The 18462-nt window shown below is 37.6% G+C and overlaps 1 protein-coding gene across 7 annotated transcripts in view; it reads right to left on the bottom strand.

Moving 5' to 3' along the window:
• Positions 1-18462, bottom strand: part of ACBD6 (acyl-CoA binding domain containing 6) — a 214528-nt gene that overhangs the window by 30876 nt on the left and 165190 nt on the right. For all 7 annotated transcript variants that reach the window (XR_013529480.1, XR_013529482.1, XR_013529484.1 and 4 more), the window contains one exon: positions 12841-12871. Coding sequence is in view for 2 of the 7 variants with exons in the window: in XM_002760314.6 (XP_002760360.1) it covers positions 12841-12871 (31 nt within the window). In the remaining 5 variants the exon portion in view is untranslated. The remainder of the gene's footprint in view (positions 1-12840; positions 12872-18462) is intronic.

Here is an 18462-nt window from a genome sequence, read left to right as displayed (position 1 = left end):
TCTCAAACTCCTGCCCTAAGGTGATCCACCTGCCTCGGCCTCCCAAAGTGCTGGGAATATAGGCATAAGCCACTATACCCAACCCTAAAATAATTTTAGTTAACATTTTAAGTTTAAATTTCTGAAGGGTTTGATCATGAATCACTGTATACCAAATTACATCAAAATGAAAGACAATCTCTTATAAAATACAACAAAAGACACATTGCCTCCTATCAAGTAGCTGTGAAAAGAGGCTATTTATCCTACACAGAACTGTTTATATTTTGAACAATAATGATTTAACCTTTACACTGCAGTTACAGGACGGAAAGGCTAACAGTTTTAAAATAGGACCTTTAGCAGTATCACAGGAATAACTTCCCATTATATAAATATGTAATACACAATAATAACCAACATAATCTGTCATATCATGCTAAGCTCAAAGCTAACCCAACAGCTACACAAGAAGATCAGGGTGAAGTAGATGTGTGCTATGGCCGAAGACACAAAAGATGGCCATCTCAGACAAAGGGACATTAATTACATTTAGGCTGTATGTTGATGTGAACATCCCAGGGGTGAAATATAATATAATCTATGAGCACCAACCCAGGAATGGAGCTTAAGACTTTAAGTTCCACATCGAGAGAACTCTAGTCAACCAGCTATGAAAATGCTAACTGAGGGTAATACTGATTCCTTACCTTGACAGATGTGAATGAAATTTTAGCTCAGGTATAACTATAATGTAAGATATAAATTTGGAATTTGAGGTTGCAAAACAGTAACTCGGAGCAAGAAATATGGCATTCATATGAAAGGAATTTTATTAACAAATGCCTGGGATTTATGCAAAGACAGACTCGCAGGACAGCATAAACAACAAGGAAGTTGTAGAGAGAAAAAAGAATGATGCCTGTAGTCCCAGCTACTCGGGAGGCTGAGGCAGGAGAATTGCTTGAACCCAGGAGGCAGAGGTTGTAGTGAGCCGAGGTCGCACCACTGCACTCCAACCTGGCTGGTGCCTGGTGACTGAGACTGTCTCAAAAGAAAAAAAAAAAATGAGACCTAGTAACTTAAAAGGATAGAGGTCCTTTTAAACCACATGGGTGCATCTTATCCTGCTATGAGGAGGCCACTTGGAGTATCTCTTGGAGATCCACTGTTGAGAGGCATCCATTATGTTTATGTTAGTACAGAGCCTACTTGCACATATAGTTGCCCAACAAATAGTTGTTGAAAAAATATGCTTTGTATCCCCCAATTAGATGGTGAACTACTTGAGTATATGCCTTTTTGTATTCTCTTCTCCATCAAGCATAATGCTGGGCACTTACTATTTGCTCAAAATTCATTAGTTAATTGATTTCTCTGCCTTTGGCATCTTCAGTGAAACACAAGTCACAATGTAAAGTCGTCTTTCAGAAATGTGTATGCTGCCCACCCCTTCAAAACAGACAAAGGCAAAGAACATGACAGAGAAATGAGGAGGAAAGGGTGCTAACTTTTTACCAAATTAATGAGGGGATATACTGGTGCCCACAATGTGCTGGGAAATACAAAAACAGTCATAAGCTCATCTCGGAAAAGCTTGAGCAAGTCTATAGGGATTAGAACAGTTGCTGAATTTATGGTACCCTGGGAACCTCTATTTGTCAAGTGCCATAGAGGCAGCCCTGACATTGGCACAGGTGAAGATGAATTTTCATTCAGAGCTGTGAGCCTCTGACTCCATTAATCCTCAGGGTTTTGATGATGAATTTCTTTCTTTTTTATTTTATTTATTTTCACTCTAATGCCTCCTCCCACTGCCCTGTAGCAGTGTGGAGGTAACAGAACAGATGGTGCTTTGCGTGGAAGACCGAGGGCTCATGAGGATACAAAGCCTGCCCACTCTGAAATCACATGACTGCACGTGCAAGGAAAAGCCTTGATTTCCCTTGGGAGACACAGATGCAATGATATTAGTATTCCCAGTGGAGGAACAGGAGGGGAAGGCTAACAGTCCATTTATAAGGAAGACCATGCTTATACCAATATACTCTTCAGCAAGGACCATGTTTAATCACAAAATATCCGGGGGACCAATATTTGAAGATTCAAAAAAAACCCAGGTAAAATATAGGCTTATAAGGATTTTAGTATGCTTCCACACAAAGCCTGTTTAGAATGAACTAGTAAGGATGTACAGTAGTAGAATACTGGCCTCTAGTTAACCTGCGATTGGCTCTGACCCAGTTTTAATCGGAAGAAGCCAGGATTTACAACCTGCTTAAAGATGGAGTTTGACAACTGCTATAATCAGAAGAGCTGTCAACACAAGGACAGCTGTCAAGCCCAACCGTAATTCATAAAAAATAATAGCTAAGCCCCCAAAGACATCCCCAACACTGACTGCACTCACTGGATTTAACAATACTTATAGTTTTATGAAAGTTCCAAGAGTAGGTTAAGAGTCCTGAAATAAAATAAAATCAACAAATAGTAAGCAACTGCCTACTAAATAAAAGGGGTTAAATAATATTAAGTGATTAAATGAATAACAAATATGCCCAGAAGATTCTCTGGCATATAAAATAGGTGCTTAATAAATGGTTATTATTATAACACACAAGACTGTTTTGGCTACCTTAAAAACTGGCAAGAATCCTGTGATCTAGTGAAAAATTATAAAGTAAAAATAACCTACTCCTATAAGCAATTATGAATTGCTTAAATAATTTGTAATTGCTTATAGGAGTGGGTTATTTTAATTTTATAATTTTTAAATATTTAAAATAATATTGAAAATTAAACAAAAAAATTTTTATTAAACACTCCTGAATTGTCAGAATATTTTAGTTTTATATATTTTTGTAATGCCAGAACTTCTAAGGATATTTAGTATTTGATTATCTTGATTTTAACATATATGGCATTTTTTTCGGTTCTTTCCATGATGATGAATATAACCTGAGAGAAATAGAAGTTCTGGATAAATTTTAGGCAAGATTTCTGAATCAGGGATAGTTTTTATTAACGTCTAAACTCTCTGTGAACAGAAATAAGAAGATAAAAGCACACAGATAGAGATATCGACATACATTTACTGCCAAGTACAGTCTTGAAAACTAGCCTTGAATTACTGACCAAGAAGAAAAGATTTTCTTTAATTTTGTTTCTACAAAAGATTATCTTCCACAAAATAATGTCTTCCTTAAAAAGACAGGAGGACTGTATTTGTAAAATTACAAAAAGAGGTCTGGATGTGGAATCAGAACACCTGTACAAGTGTCTTGGCTCTGCTACCTACAGCTTGGATTATCCTGCCAAGGTCACATCTCTGAACTATAGTTTTTCATCTAAAAATGGGGAAAGGTAACACCTAGCTCAAACATTTGTAGAAAAGACTAAATGGGATTTTACATAGAACCACCACCACCACTACTGTACATCTGCCTAGGTTTAGACTTTTTTGGTGTCTGTATACTTTTTAAAGAGTATAAAATGCATACAGAAGGGTACCAAAATCATATATAGCTGAGCCTGAACAACATGAGGGTTAGGCGTGCCAGCTCCACATGAATTAGAAAAGCCATATGTAACTGCTGACTCTTCAAAAACTTAACTACTAATATTCTATGGCTGACTAGAAGCCTTACCAGTAACAGAAACTATCAATTAACACATACTTTGTATATGTCTTCTTAATGTAATAAGCCATAGAAAAGAAAATGTTAAGAAAACCATAAAATGCATGTATAGTACTGTACTCTATTTATTGATGCTGTACGTTTATGTTGCCTGTTTCCAAGATCAATCATCTGCCTGAAATGATGGCAACTGTGGTGGCAGACCTCAAGCTATGGTACATATCAAGCAACTTAACTTTTTCTTGTAAATGTCATGACTCTCCTTCTTGGGAACACTTCCAGCATCACTAGTGGCATTTTGAAATAACACAAGGACTCCCTTGTGTTATTTCAAGGTTTATCGTAGGGTACTTAGCAAGAAAAACGTAAGAACTGTGAGGTCACTTTTTTACTGTGATATGCAATTTACTGGGGAGACAAACTGCCCATGTAGAGACGACCAGCATCACCTGGCACTTTAAGCACAGACTGGCAACACTTCAGCTCACTGCAATAGCAATAGGAGGTGTATACAAAATTATTACAGAACAGTGTGTACTACACTTAAGTTTATGCAGTTATAATTTAATACTGCATCTTTACATTTGTTTACATTTTTCTCAACTTTGAATGGTGCCATGAATGGTCTTGTTTGTGTGCATAAGTTTTGATAAATTTTAACTTTTTATAATAGATTTGTGTACATTTTATGATGGTAAACGAAGAAATAGACTAGTACCTACATATATGTTATGCATTCATGACATATATAACTTTTTCTTAATTTTTCTTGATATTTCTAAGCTGCAAAATTGAGTTTTTTCAAACTATGGCAAATCTTCAAACTATTTTCCAAGGTATTTATTTTTTAAAAACTCTGCATGTAGTAAGTTGACCCACACAGTTCACACCTATGTTGTTCATTGGTCAACTATATATAAATTTTCTTAAGGAAATTTATCCATGTAACTAGTATATATCAACAATCAGATCATTATTAGACTCTGAGAAGCACTCCTGCCCTGTTAACCCCTTCTAGTTGTTTGCTACCTGCCTACTTCACCCAAGGTAATCATTATCCCCTTTACTAATGGTAGACATGTTTTTCCCATTTTTGACCTTTATGTAAATGGAAAGCATACTGTATGTAGTCTTTTTTGTCTGGCATCTAAGCTCAATAGCATGTGTAAGATTCATTTAAGTTACTGCATGCAGATGCAGCTCATTTGCATTGCTGTATAGTATTCCACCAGATGAACAGTACGGATTATTACCAACCAGAGCTCATAATTCCTGAATCTGAAGATCCCAATGTTTAAATCAATTCCAGGAATTATTAGTGAATGCATCTTCAAATACTGATTTTCTCCAATCTCTCCTTCTGGAACTCATATTAAAAATAATGAACTTGATTTTTAACCAAAACACAAGCAGTAACATGCTGGAGAGGATGTGGAGAAAAGGGAACACTTGTACACTATTGGTGGGAATGTAAATTAGAACAATCACTTTGGAGAACAGTTTGGAGGTTCCTCAAAAAACTGAAAATACAGCTACCATACGATCCAGCAATCTCAATCCTGGGTATATACTCAAAAGAAAAAAGATCAGCAATATCAAAGAGATATCTGCAGTGCTAGGTTTGTTGTAGCACTGTTCACAACAGCCAAGATTTGGAAGCAACCTAAGTGTCCATCAACAAATGAACGGATAAACAAAATGTGGCATATATGCACAATAGAGTACTATTCAGCCATAAAAAAAGAGTGAGATCCTGTCATCTGCAACAACATGGATGGACTGGAGGTCATTATGTTAAGTGAAATAAGCCAGGCCCAGAAAGGCAAACTTCATATGTTCTCACTTATTTGTGGAAGCTAAAAATTAAAACAATTAAAACTATGTAAAGAGAGAGTAGAGGGATGGTTACTAGAGGTCGGGAAGGGTTGTAGGGACATGGGGGGGAAGTGGGGATGGTTAATGGGTACAAAATATCGTTACAAAGAATGAATAAGACCCAGTATTTGACAGCACAACAGAATGATGATAGTTAATAATAATTGAATTTTATACTTCAAAATAACTAAAAGAATATAATTAGATTATTTGTAAAACAAAGGATAAATGCTTGAGGGAATGGATACCCTATTTATCATGATATGATTATTATACATTGCATGCCTGTATCAAAGTATCTCATGTACCTCATAAATATATATCTACTATGTACCCACAAAAATTAAAAAAAAATTAGGCTGTGGACAGTGGCTCATGCCTATAATCCCAGCACTTTGGGAAGCCGATGCAGGTAAATCTCTTGAGGCTAGGAGTTTGACACAGCCTGGTCAACATGGTAAAACCCCATGTCTACTAAAAATACAAAAACTAGCCAGGTGTGTAAAAATATAAAAACTAGCTGAGTGTGGTGGCACATGCCTGTAGTCCCAGCTACTATGGAGGCTGAGAAAGGAGAATCCAGGAGGCAGAGGTTACAGTGAGTCAAGATCATACCACTGCACTCCAGCCTGGGTGACAGAGTGAGATTCTGTCTAAAAATAAATAAATAAATAAAATAAAATTAAAATAAAAAAATAAATGCTGAACTTTCTTGTTCCACTCTTAATGTCTCTTTTACATTTATCACTTTTTTTTTTTTTTTTTTTTTTTGAGACGGAGTTTCACTCTCATTACCCAGGCTGGAGTGCAATGGCGCTAACTCGGCTCACTGCAACCTCCGCCTCCTGGGTTCAGGCAATTCTCTTGCCTCAGCCTCCTGAGTAGCTGGGATTACAGGCACGCGCCCCTGTGCCCAGCTAATTTTTTGTATTTTTAGTAGAGACAGGGTTTCACCATGTTGACCAGGATGGTCTCGATCTCTTGACCTTGTGATCCACCTGCCTTGGCCTCCCAAAGTGCTGGGATTACAGGTGTGAGCCACCGCACCTGGCCCATTTATCATTTCTTTACCTTTCTGTGCTGCCTTTTTGGCAACTGCTTTAGACAAATCTTTTCACCAATTTTTTTTAACTTGTGTCAACTCTTCACTTTAACCTATCCATTGTAAAATTTCTGTGTTTTTTCATTTACATAAGTTCTATTTGATTCTCTTCCATATCTGCCTGTTCTTTTTTAGAATGTCTTGTTCTTGTGTTTTTGATTCCCTGATTCTATACAGACTTATTCTGACCATTTCAATAGTTTTACTGAAGTTCCTCAAAGTCTAGTACTGTGGTTTTCTGTGTCTGCTGACATTCACTCAAGTGTATTTTGTAATTTTGGATTGTGAACTGATTTTCAGTAGGGCTTCATTCTGGAGGGATTTTGTACTGTATAGGTTGAAGACGTGTTTCTCAAGAAAAGTTTAGCATTCACCAGCCCAGTACAGTTATGTTAATTTCTTGACTTGAGGATTCCTGAAATAATGAGAATATAAATGTAGACTCCAAACTTATAGGGCTTTTGTTCCCACCCAAATGCTAGTCTGAGACAGAGAAGCTTCTTTGTCTTCTTTTTACCAGGCCAACTTGTTCTAATTTCCACCCTTCTGCCTTCTCTTTTAAGCTGTGGATGTATCCTTTTGAAGGTCCTGGCTCAAGTGCAGGATCTCAGTTTTGACTCTTGATTCCTTCTAGCTCAAGAGGCCTTATTTCCACGTTGCAATGGCACTGAAATCCAAGCTCAGAGTTCTCCCAGATATAGTATTTGCTCACCCACTTATCACTATAGATAATGGGTTCTTATTTATTGGGTGGGAAGTAAAGAAATCTGGGGACATCTCTTATTTTAAAAACAGTATTTATTTTATCCAGCAAATAGTAGGCATTAAAATATTTGTTGAATGAAATATAATTAAGAAGGTGTATCATATTCATAGTACTAACAGAACCTATGATACTCAAATTTAAAATAATTTAATTTTTGAACAGGTAACATATGCATATAGGTCAAAAACAGAAGTTATAAAAGGGTTTAGAGAAAAAGGTTTTCATCTTATTCTTGTATTCTAGCCCCCCACTTCCTCTTCCCTAAGGCAATTAACATTATTAGCTTTTTATGTATTCTCCCAGAGATATATATTTACTAGCAAGCATGAATAGATATATTCATGACAGCACACTATATACACGGCACTACACCTTAATCTTTTTGTTCAACAATATATGTTACGAAATTTTTCTGTACCAGTACATAAAGAAAATAGAGCTTATTTGAAGCCAGTCAGAAATGCCTTTTGAAAAATCCCTACCCTGTTGCTATCTATAAATGCATTTTAAATATATCAAACTTAAACAGACACATTCCTACATCCATAAAGGCATTCACTCCTAATAGTTAACTAGGGATGACAGAGTGACTCATCTAAATTCTCAAGGGCACATTCAATCTGGTTTAGCCATTGCTACAGTTTCTGGAAGGGAGAAATAAAAGGAAAACACAGCACATGCCACAAAGAAGGCACGGAAAAACATCTGAATGAGGGAATGAAAGAAGGAATAAGGGGACGGAAATAAGAGTTGATTCAGCAGAGAATGTGGGTGCATTGGGAGTGGTTGTCATTATAAGCAGAGCAGTGAACTCTAGACCATAAGGCAAATATTTTAGAGTAAAAAAAAGCTGGCCTCTTGAAGCAAGGTATCAGGAAAAATTAGTAGCCTTGAATTTTGTGCTGAAGGCCTTACAACCCCTGTGAAGAGTTTATTTTTCCTCTTTTTTGAATCTGCAGTTGTTTGACTCAGGCCTGATTATCCCAGATTGCCATCATAGCTGTGGGGTGGTTCAGACAAATTTTTTCTGGGTGGAAAATTAGGGTTTAGAACAGCTAGCTCTTGTTAATACAGGAGGAGTCACATGATAGAAACAGTTTAAAACATGTTTGAGGAGTAAGTGGTGTGAATGCTGTGGAAGGAGGGATGGGAAAGCACTCATTATTCGGTCCTTTCCTAGTAAATATAGAGACATGGGTTTGATTTTCCAGTTCCTTTAGGGAAGCTTGTTAATCTCTTTGAGTTTTAGTTTCCTCATTTATAAAATGGCAAGAACAATTACTACATATACTTTGGGAGGCTGACATGGGAAAATTGCTGGAGGCCTAAAGTTTGACAACAGCCTGTACTAGATCCTGTCTCAACAAAAATAAAATAACTTAGCCAGGTGTGGTGATGCGTTCCTGTAGTCCCAGCTACTTGGGAGGCTGAGGTGGGAGGATTGCTCAAGCCCAGAAGTTCAAGGCTGCAGTGAGCCATGACTTGGCCACTACACTCTAGCCTGGGTGACAAGAGTGAGACACCGACTCACAAACAAACAAACAAAAAACTCTTCTAGAGGGCTATCTATAGACAGGAGCTTACAGATTAAATACAGTTTATTATTTCACTATTTTATATGCTCATTTTAATGGTTCTTTCAAAGGGATTTGGTACCATATGTGTTTGCATGTGCACAGATGCATTTATGTGCAATTTTAATTAACAAATATTATCAGCATGGCATACAGAGGAATACAGAGGCTAATAAAACAAGTTGTTAACTACTACAAATATGCTGTAATAAATGTCCTAAATCATATTTCATTATACACATGTTCAGGAGTTTTTCTCTGGTATATGTCTAGAACTGAAATTACTGGGTTGTAGAGTATGTGCACCTTCAACTTTACTAAATCTTACTAAACTGATATCAAAATGGCTGTAACAGTTGACACTCTCCTCAGTAATGCATGAGAATTCTTGTTGTTCTACATTCTAATACTAATATTTGTAGATGTTTACATGTTGCCAAACTGATGAGTATGAAGTGGTATCTAAATGTTTTAATCTGCATTCCTGAATTAATTGTTGTTGGGAGAGTTCTTGAAAGGTCTCTCACATTTCTGCACGTCTTACGTACAAAGGTACATAAGGTACAAAGATATGTAAGATGTGCAGAAGACATAAGACAGCTTCTGTTCTAGACTGTTTCAAGGATGTTTGTGTAAAGAAAAGATTTGACAACAGAGATAGTGTTTCTTTCCAGAGCGGAGGGCAGGTATGCTTACCATCCAGAATAATAAACATAATACCTCCTCCTGAGCAAAGGTTTGCTTGTGGCCCATTATAAAAGAGTAGAGTTCCGTAAGATCAGGATTCCTAAGCCATGACACACGGTGTGTGCGGTATCTACCTAGGCCTCTCTGTATTGCTCTGGTGGGAATTTGGAGGCAAGAAATGATGAAAACATGAAGCTCAGGCTGCTTGCTGTGCCATGAATAATAAAGTCTTTTGTCTCTGATCCAAGAGTCTTGTCTTTTGCCAGCAACCATGAAACTGTGTCAGGGTAACTTGTTAGTGTGTAAATAGGGTGCAATTTCAGACTATTCATAGTTCTTTTTTATTTTTTTGAGATAGGGTCTTACTCTGTCAACCAGGCTGGAGTGCAGTGGCATGATCATGACTCACTGCAGCCTTCAATTCCTGGATTCAAGTGATTATCCTGCCTCAGCCTCCCAGGTAGTTGGGACCACATTTGTCCAGGACAGCCTTAGCAAAAGGTAGCTGGAGGCAAGGTGGAAAATGTTTGTTCTGCTTCTACCAGGAAGCAAGCCCTCTGACGGGGAGCTGGGAGGAGAGGGAGCTCTGCGTTCCTGGCTACAGCCTTGTGGAGTGGAGTCTCCACATTGCTGAGCTGGCAAGAAGGAAAGGAGGGAGTGATCTTGGCTCAAATACCACAGAGTTTTCCTTCTTACTAAATTTTTGTAGATTCTCTTGAATAGATGTCTCTTCATTTGCTTTTTGTCCTTAATACCATTTCCAGAAGCTATAAATGTCTATAGTTTTGAAATTAATTTTCACCGGTTTGACAAGGGAGCATGTCAGTGAAGCTTCTGATATTGTCATGATGGAATTCAGTTCTCTGTCTTCATTATGATAGCTGTAAAATAACATCTTGATATTTGGAAGAGCAAGTCCCTCTTTCTTTTCTTCAAACTGCCTTAGATACTCCTGGCTCCTTTATCTTCCATATGAAGTTTAGGACAAGCTTGTTAAATTCCACAAAGTATTTGCTGAAAAATTCTTATGAAAATTCTCTGAATTTGTACTTTGTGTTGGCAGAAATGATCATTATGAAATTGAGTCTTCCCATTTCATTAACATGGATTATTTCTCCTTCTACTTAGTTCCTTTAAAAATGTCTTTTAAAAAATTACATTTTTTTCTATGAAGGTTTTACATGCCTTTTGTTAGGGTAAGTCCTAAGACTTTGTTGCTGTTGTAAATAATATTTAAAACAATTTTTAAATTTTTTTTACCTTTTTATACTAATGTTTAAGAGTGAACTTTAAGAAACTAATGCATTTACCATCCTTGCTAAATTGTATAATTAGTTTTAATAATTTGTAGAGTTTCCTGGCTTTCTATGTAGCTAATTGTACTGAGAATGACGATGATTTTGTTTTATCCATCTCACGTACCTTTTATTTATTTTTTCATTTTGTGTTATCTACAATTCTAATACAGTATTGAAGATAAATAGTTATGGTATGCATGCTTTTCTTGTTTCTGATTTTAAAGAAAATGCCCCAAACATTCCATCTTTAATAATAGTGCTTGCTCTGGGTTTTTGATAAGAAAGTTAATCAGGCCATAGAAGTCTCCTTCTATTCCTAGTTTAAGAGCTTTTATCATAAGAAGAATGAGCTAACATTCATTGAGTATATACCAGGTGTCAGACATTGTTATAAGCACTTTACAAAGATTAACTCATAACAAATCTCTGAGGTTACTATTCCCTATTTCATCATGAGTAAACTGAGGTACAGTGTGAGTTAAGTATTTTGTCCCAGGTCAGTGGTAGAACTAGAATTTGAACCTAGAAGTCTGGCTTAAGAGCACAGGGTCTTAACTACTTTTCTCTACAGCTTTTGAGTGCTGAACGTCTCCAGTGCTTTTTTTCTGCATTTGATTTGATTTTTTTAACCTGATTTGCTGATGTAGAAGGCTACATTAATAGATTTTTTTAAATGTTAAGTCATTCTTGAATTCCTGGGATAAGCTCAATTTGGTTAGCACATATATCTTTCTTTCCTTTAAAAATACACGGATGGATTTCATTTGCTAATATTTTATTTAGGATTTGTGCATATGCTCAAAAGTGAGACTGACTCACAATTTTCTTTTCGTCTGCTGGTTTTGGTACCCAGGTTATGCTAGATAAACTCATAAGTGAGTTAGGGCTGGCAGTTGGTGACAGACATTTCAACCTCAATTATTAGGCTGACATACATAGGTAGTATAACAGCCAGTCCAATACGTTAAAACTCCTAGACAGCACAGCGAGGTTTCTCCAGAATCATCCCTCCAGAATGATTTTGCTTTTGTTTCCACCAAGCATCCCAGAGACACTATCAGCTTGAAATCCCTTAGCTGATTTCTAAGCTTGGGATTTTTGAACACTTAAGAAGTGGAAATTTAAAGTCCAAGCAGTGAAAAAAGTGTCCAGGGTCATCTGAACCACTTGTTACTGAATGGCAGTCTAAGATTGCCAAGACTGGCAAATGTATTCCCTCCCAAAAGGGCAGAAACACTTAATTTATTTTAAATGTGACCATAAGAATTTTAATATATCTTCAACTTACTAAGTTATTAATACATTTTTTTATTTTAGATGGAGTCTCAGTTTGTCGCCCAGGCTGGAGTGCACTGGTGTGATCTCGGCTCACTGCAACCCCCACCTCCCAGATTGAAGTGATTCTACCACCTCAGCCTCCTGAGTAGCTGGGATTACAGGTGCTTGCTACCATGCCTGGTGAATTTTTACATTTTTAGTAGAGACAGGGTTTCATTTTTTTTTTTTTAGATGAAGTCTCAGCTTGTCGCCCAGGTTGGAGTGCACTCGTGTGATCTCGGCTCACTGCAACCCCCACCTCCAAGATTCAAGTGATTCTACTGCCTCAGCCTCCTGAGTAGCTGGGATTACAGGCGCCTGCCACCATGCCTGGCTAATTTTTATATTTTTAGTAGAGACAGGTTTTGTTGGCCAGGCTGGTCTAGAACTACCAACCTCAAGTGATCCGCCCATCTTGGCCTCCCAAAGTGCTGGGATTACAGGCATGAGCCACCGCGCCCAGCCCAATACATTTTTTAAACAAAAAATTATTGTATCTCTGCTAGCTGCCAGATACTCTTCTAAGCACTATGTAAGAATAAAGTTGAAAACAAATAAAGAAGATGTTCAAATATGATAATTTAGTAATGTAGAAACTTCTTACCATAATGTAGAGCTGTTTGGCCTTCGTTATCCTATAAAATAAACAAATAATACATTTTAGAAGTCTAAGTAATTGCAAAAGTATGAAAGCACATAAACTATAGCAAATTTATCTAATATACCCAGTTCCATAGGTTTATCAGACTTAAAGTCAGTTGTCTGAGCCTCACAGTAACTTTTGACCAAGCTCACCACCTTGAAGAATAAAGAATGATAACTTGTGCACTGTGGCAGATACGTGCCTGTAATTCCAGCTACTCAGGAGGCTGAGGCAGGAGAATTGCCTGAACCCAGGAGGCGGAGGTTGCGGTGCGCCGAGATTTTGCCATTACACTCCAGCCTGGTAACAAGAGCAAAACTCCATCTCAGTTTTTTTTTTTTTCCCTAAACTTGTCCCCAAATCTATCGAGTGAATCTGTGATTTTCAAAGACTCACAAATTCCAGGCTAATAACATTAGGTTTCCTAACCAGATCAAGTATGATAAAGTAATGTGATTTCAAAGCATACAAAATCCCAGAAGTTTTTAAGGAAGCCAAAAATTACCATAGAATACTTAGGATATTCCAACATTTCAGTTAATTATTTTCCTTTAAAACCAAGAAAACTATATATACTACTCATTGTAGCACAGTTGAGTATTTTTTAGCAATGCCACCTCTTAAATTAAGAGCAGCTAGTCACATTACTGGAATAACAAATAATCAGTTCAAGTACACAAGTGAAAAGCAGAATTCAGTAATTTTTTTTTTTTTTTTTTTTGAGACGGAGTTTCGCTCTTGTTACCCAGGCTGGAGTGCAATGGTGCGATCTCGGCTCACCGCAACCTCTGCCTCCTGGGTTCAAGCAATTCTCCTGCCTCAGCCTCCTGAGTAGATGGGATTACAGGCACGCGCCACCATGCCCAGCTAATTTTTTGTATTTTTAGTAGAGACGGAGTTTCACCATGTCGACAGGGATGGTCTCGATCTCTTGACCTCGTGATCCACCTGCCTCGGCCTCCCAAAGTGCCGGGATTACAGGCGTGAGCCACCGCGCCTGGCCCAAATTCAATAATTTCATAAGCACTTTGTAATATGCATGGCCATTATGTCCCGATAATTAAGAATAAATGTGAAACTGCCACTATGAATAACTTGGAAAGGGTAATGTTATCCCAGTCAAACTATTCTTGGGTACCCATATCTGCTTCCTAACAGATGAATGTAGGGGTAGAGGTTAGCACCAAAACTTTTTGGCAATGGGTCTCCCTATTAATCTCCTAGAAAGAAAAGCAGGAAGTTGCCATAGATAACTTATTTTATGGTTCAGATAGGTAGTAATAAAAAGGTCATGGCAGGGGGCAACCTTGAGACAATGTAGTTCATTTTCCTACTATGGAATGAATTGGATTTGGAGGTAAGGTGCTTATTACATGGGTGAGAGGAGATATGAAAGAAGTAATTTTGGCAGGGAGTCTGGTAGAGTACACTTGGCTAAGGTACAACTATGGCTAAGTTTGGGATATCCAGGAAGCAACATAAAGATAATAAACTCTAAGAAAAGTAAAAGATGGAAACAGCATGCAAAAGTCAGGAAGCACAGAAGATCATTTTTACCTACTTTTTTTTTTGTCTTTTTAGATATAACCTTTATCTTGTTCCCCTTTGATTTGCCCTGTCCTTGAGATTAAGGACAAGTCGGGGAAGAGAGGTAAGGCAGCTATAGTGAATAGTACCTGAGTGATTCTTATGTAGGGCAACCTGACAATGTGAAGTTCTGCTCCAGAGAATGTTGTCTTGCTTGGCAAAGCTAAGGGCAATTTAGAAAGAACAGTACTGACCATTGTGGCTTAAGACTCATATCTGTATTTACCCGTTTCCAATGTTAATCAATAAAAGTGTGTGTGTGTGTGTGTGTGTGTGTGTGTGTACACACACATGCAAACACCTGATGGGTTTATACATTCACATTTAAATGTGAATTTAAATTTATAGTTTAAATGTGAATATCATGCATTAGGAAATAATTTCAGAAAGAGCTTAATCTACTGCAATTTCAGGATTCTACTTATGCATCCATCATGCAAGGTTGTATTTCCCACAGATATCCATCTTTAGACAGCACTGTTCTTTCACTATTGTGCATAACTCTCATGTTTAATTACTCTGTTCATATATACTCAAAGTTAATTCCTTTCCATTTCTAATCCTTCATTTTCACGAAGGAGGTGGAAGGGTAATTTCTTTTAATCACTTTTACCAGTGAATACTAAATCTATATATCTCTAGCTCAATTTTTAATTAATTAAACATAGTTACAATTATGTTCCAGTCACTGTTCTAGGTACTGGAAACACAGAGATAAATGAAACAGAGGTCTCTAATGTTATAAACCTTTTATTATAGTGGCTAGGGAATCAGCAAGCAAATTAATACATTTAATAATAGGCAGTGATGAGTATGTTGGAAAAGAATCAAAGCCGAGTAAGAGATGAGATTGGTGTGGGGTGCTGTTTTAGATAGAAAGGACAGAGGACTCTATAAGATGGTATGTTTTCAGAGAACTGAGGAAGACACTAAGGTGGTCATGCAACCCCAAATGGGCAAATCACACTTGTCGTCTTCCTTGTCTGAAAGTAAGCATATTACTCAAGCCAAGCCAATTAGTTTTCTTTCAAAATTTTTCAAAATGGAGCTAAGGGATAGAAGTGTGTGCACACAGAAGGTTCTTTCCTCTCTGATCAAAAGTAAATGGTGCAACCCTATAAATATGTACAAATATTATATGTCAATTTAAAAAAAGAGAGTGTGGTCACAGAAGCTAGACATGGAAGGACAAATACTGTATAATTCCATTTACATGAGATACCTAGAGTAGCCAAATTCATAGGCACATGAAATAGAATAGCTGTTACCTCCCAGGGGCTGGGAGGAGGGGAGCATGGGGAGTTCTTGCCTAATGGGTACAGAGTTTCAGTTTGGGATGCTGGAAAAGTTCTGGAGATAAATAGGGGTGATAACTGCATAATAATGTGAATGTACTTAATGCTATTGAACTGTACATGTAAAAAATGGTTAAAATGGTAAATTCCACATGTATTTTACCACAATAAAAAAAAGAAAATTAGAAAAAGGTATGAGCCCAAAACTGCAAGTGGCAATGTTCTCTACTTTTGGGGGAAAATCAATCTGCAGTAGAAGGAAGTAAGTATTCACAAAGAAAAAAGTAGTGAGAGATGGAGAGAGAATGAGGTTCTCTGGATCTTGTCATTTAAATAATATTTTTCTTGGTCAGGTAAGCCAGTAACAGCAAAATACTCCCTAGACAAATGTGATCTTTTTGTCACTTGCAAACAAGAGTCCTGACTAACACAGAATGTAAGGCATTTTATGCACCAATTCTTGCTCATCTGTCTCCCAATTCCTTCTCTTCCCAATTTTGTGACTGTCAATTCCGAATAAGAATACTTATCTGGGGCCTTGAGCAGTGGCTCCCACCTATAATCCTAGCACTTTGCGAGGCCAAGGTGGGTGGATTGCTTGAGTTCAACAGTTCAAGACCAGCCTGGGCAACATGGTGAAAGGTGAAACCCTGTCTCTACTGAAACACAAAAAAATTAGCCAGGCATTGTAGTGTGCACCTGTAGTCCCAGCTACTTGGGAGGCTGGGGCAGAATTGCTTAAACTTGGGAGGTGGAGGCTGCAGTGAGCTGAGATGGTGCCACTGCACTTCAGCCTGGCTGACAGAGCAACACCAACTCAAAAAAACAAAACAAAACAAACACACAAAAAACTTATTTGGACTCCTGTAGCTGTAAATGCTCCTTGCTCTACTTGGAAACTGTCCTTCAACATTTTAAAGATAGAATCTCACTCTTTTCTCATATTAAAAAATCTCTTTGATATATTTGAGCATGGGACTTAATGACTAAAACACCAACAGCAATGGCAACGGAAGCCAAAATAGACAAATGGGATCTAATTAAACTTAAGAGCTTCTACACAGCAAAAGAAACTATCAATAGAATGAACCGGCAATCAACAGAATGTGAAACAATTTTTGCAATCTACCCATCTGACAAAGGGCTAATATCCAGAATCTACGGAGAACTTAAACAAATTTACAAAAAAACCCGAAAAACAAAAAACAACCCCATCAAAAAGTGGGCAAAGGATATGAACAGTCACTTTTCAAAAGAAGACATTTACGCAGCCAACAAACATATGGAAAAAGCTCATCATCACTGGTCATTAGAGAAATGCAAATCAAAATCACATTGAGATACCACCTCACGCCAGGTAGAATGGTGATCATTAAAAAATAAGGAGACAACAGATGCTGGAGAGGACGTGGAGAAATAGGAATGCTTTTACACTGTTGGTGGGAGTGTAAATTAATTCAACCGTTGTGGAAGACAGTGTGGCAACTCTTCAAGGATCTAGAAATAGAAATACCATTTGACCCAGCAATCCCATTACTGGGTATATACCCAAAGGATTATAAATCATTCTGTTATAAAGACACATGCACACGTGATTATCGTGGCATTGTTCACAACAGCAAAGACTTGGAACCAACCCAAATGCCCATCAATGATAGACTGGATAAAGAAAATGTGGCATATATACACCATGGAATACTATGCAGCCATAAAAAGGATGAGTTCATGTCCTTTGCAGGGATATGGATAGGAAACTGGAAACCATCATTCTCAGCAAACTGACAAGAACAGAAAACCAAACACTGCATGTTCTCACTCATAAGTGGGTGTTGAACAATGAGAACACAAGGACACAGGGAGGGGAACACACCACACACTGGGGCCTGGAAGGTGGGGGAGGAATAGCTGGGGATGGGGGGATTGGAGAGAGATAGTGTTAGAAATATCTAGTGTAGATGACAGGGCGATTAGATACAGCAAACCACCACCACGGCACATGTATACCTATGTAACAAAACTGCATGATCTGCACATGTACCCCAGAACTTAAAGTATAATAAATAAATTAAAGAAAAATTAAATTGACTTATTTCGTAATCCCTGTATTTCTTTTATTTGAGTTCAGGGAGGGGAAGCAGGGTGACGTTTGTTGTGCTGGCTGATACCTACTTATTGCTTCCTATGTGCTTTTTGATTTTGGACTATGAGTTTAAGTGGGGTTTTATCTATGAAAAAACCTGTGCTGTGCTCCCTAGATTGAAGGTCTGTCCCTCCAGAATGATTTTGCTTTTGTTTCTTCAAGCATCCCAGATATATTATCAGCTTGGGATCACTTAGTTGATTTCTTGGTTTGGGGATTTTTGAACACTCAAGAAGTGCAAATTTAAAAAGAGCAAACCCATCTTCACTCCCACCCCTAGCCCCGGACTTGGAGCACAGTCTGACAAACTCTCTCTGTCAAGTCTGTTAGTGGGCAGAATTTTTCAGTCTACTCTGAGGGTGGCTGGTATTAGTTGAGATCTCTACCCCACAGGTACTAAGACTAGCAAAACCTTTCAGGGCAGCCCAGTGTTGGTTTAAACTTACTACTTTGTTTTTAAAGTTTTATTTAAAAAACTATTTTAAAGCTTCCTTTTTTTTTTTTTTTTTTTTTGAGATGGAGTCTCGCTCTGTCGTCAGGCTGGAGTACATGGTGCAATCT

The sequence above is a fragment of the Callithrix jacchus genome, chromosome 18, assembly GCF_049354715.1.
Source record: "Callithrix jacchus isolate 240 chromosome 18, calJac240_pri, whole genome shotgun sequence".
Classification (NCBI taxonomy): domain Eukaryota; kingdom Metazoa; phylum Chordata; class Mammalia; order Primates; family Cebidae; genus Callithrix; species Callithrix jacchus.
This window is presented reverse-complemented; position numbering and strand designations above follow the sequence as displayed.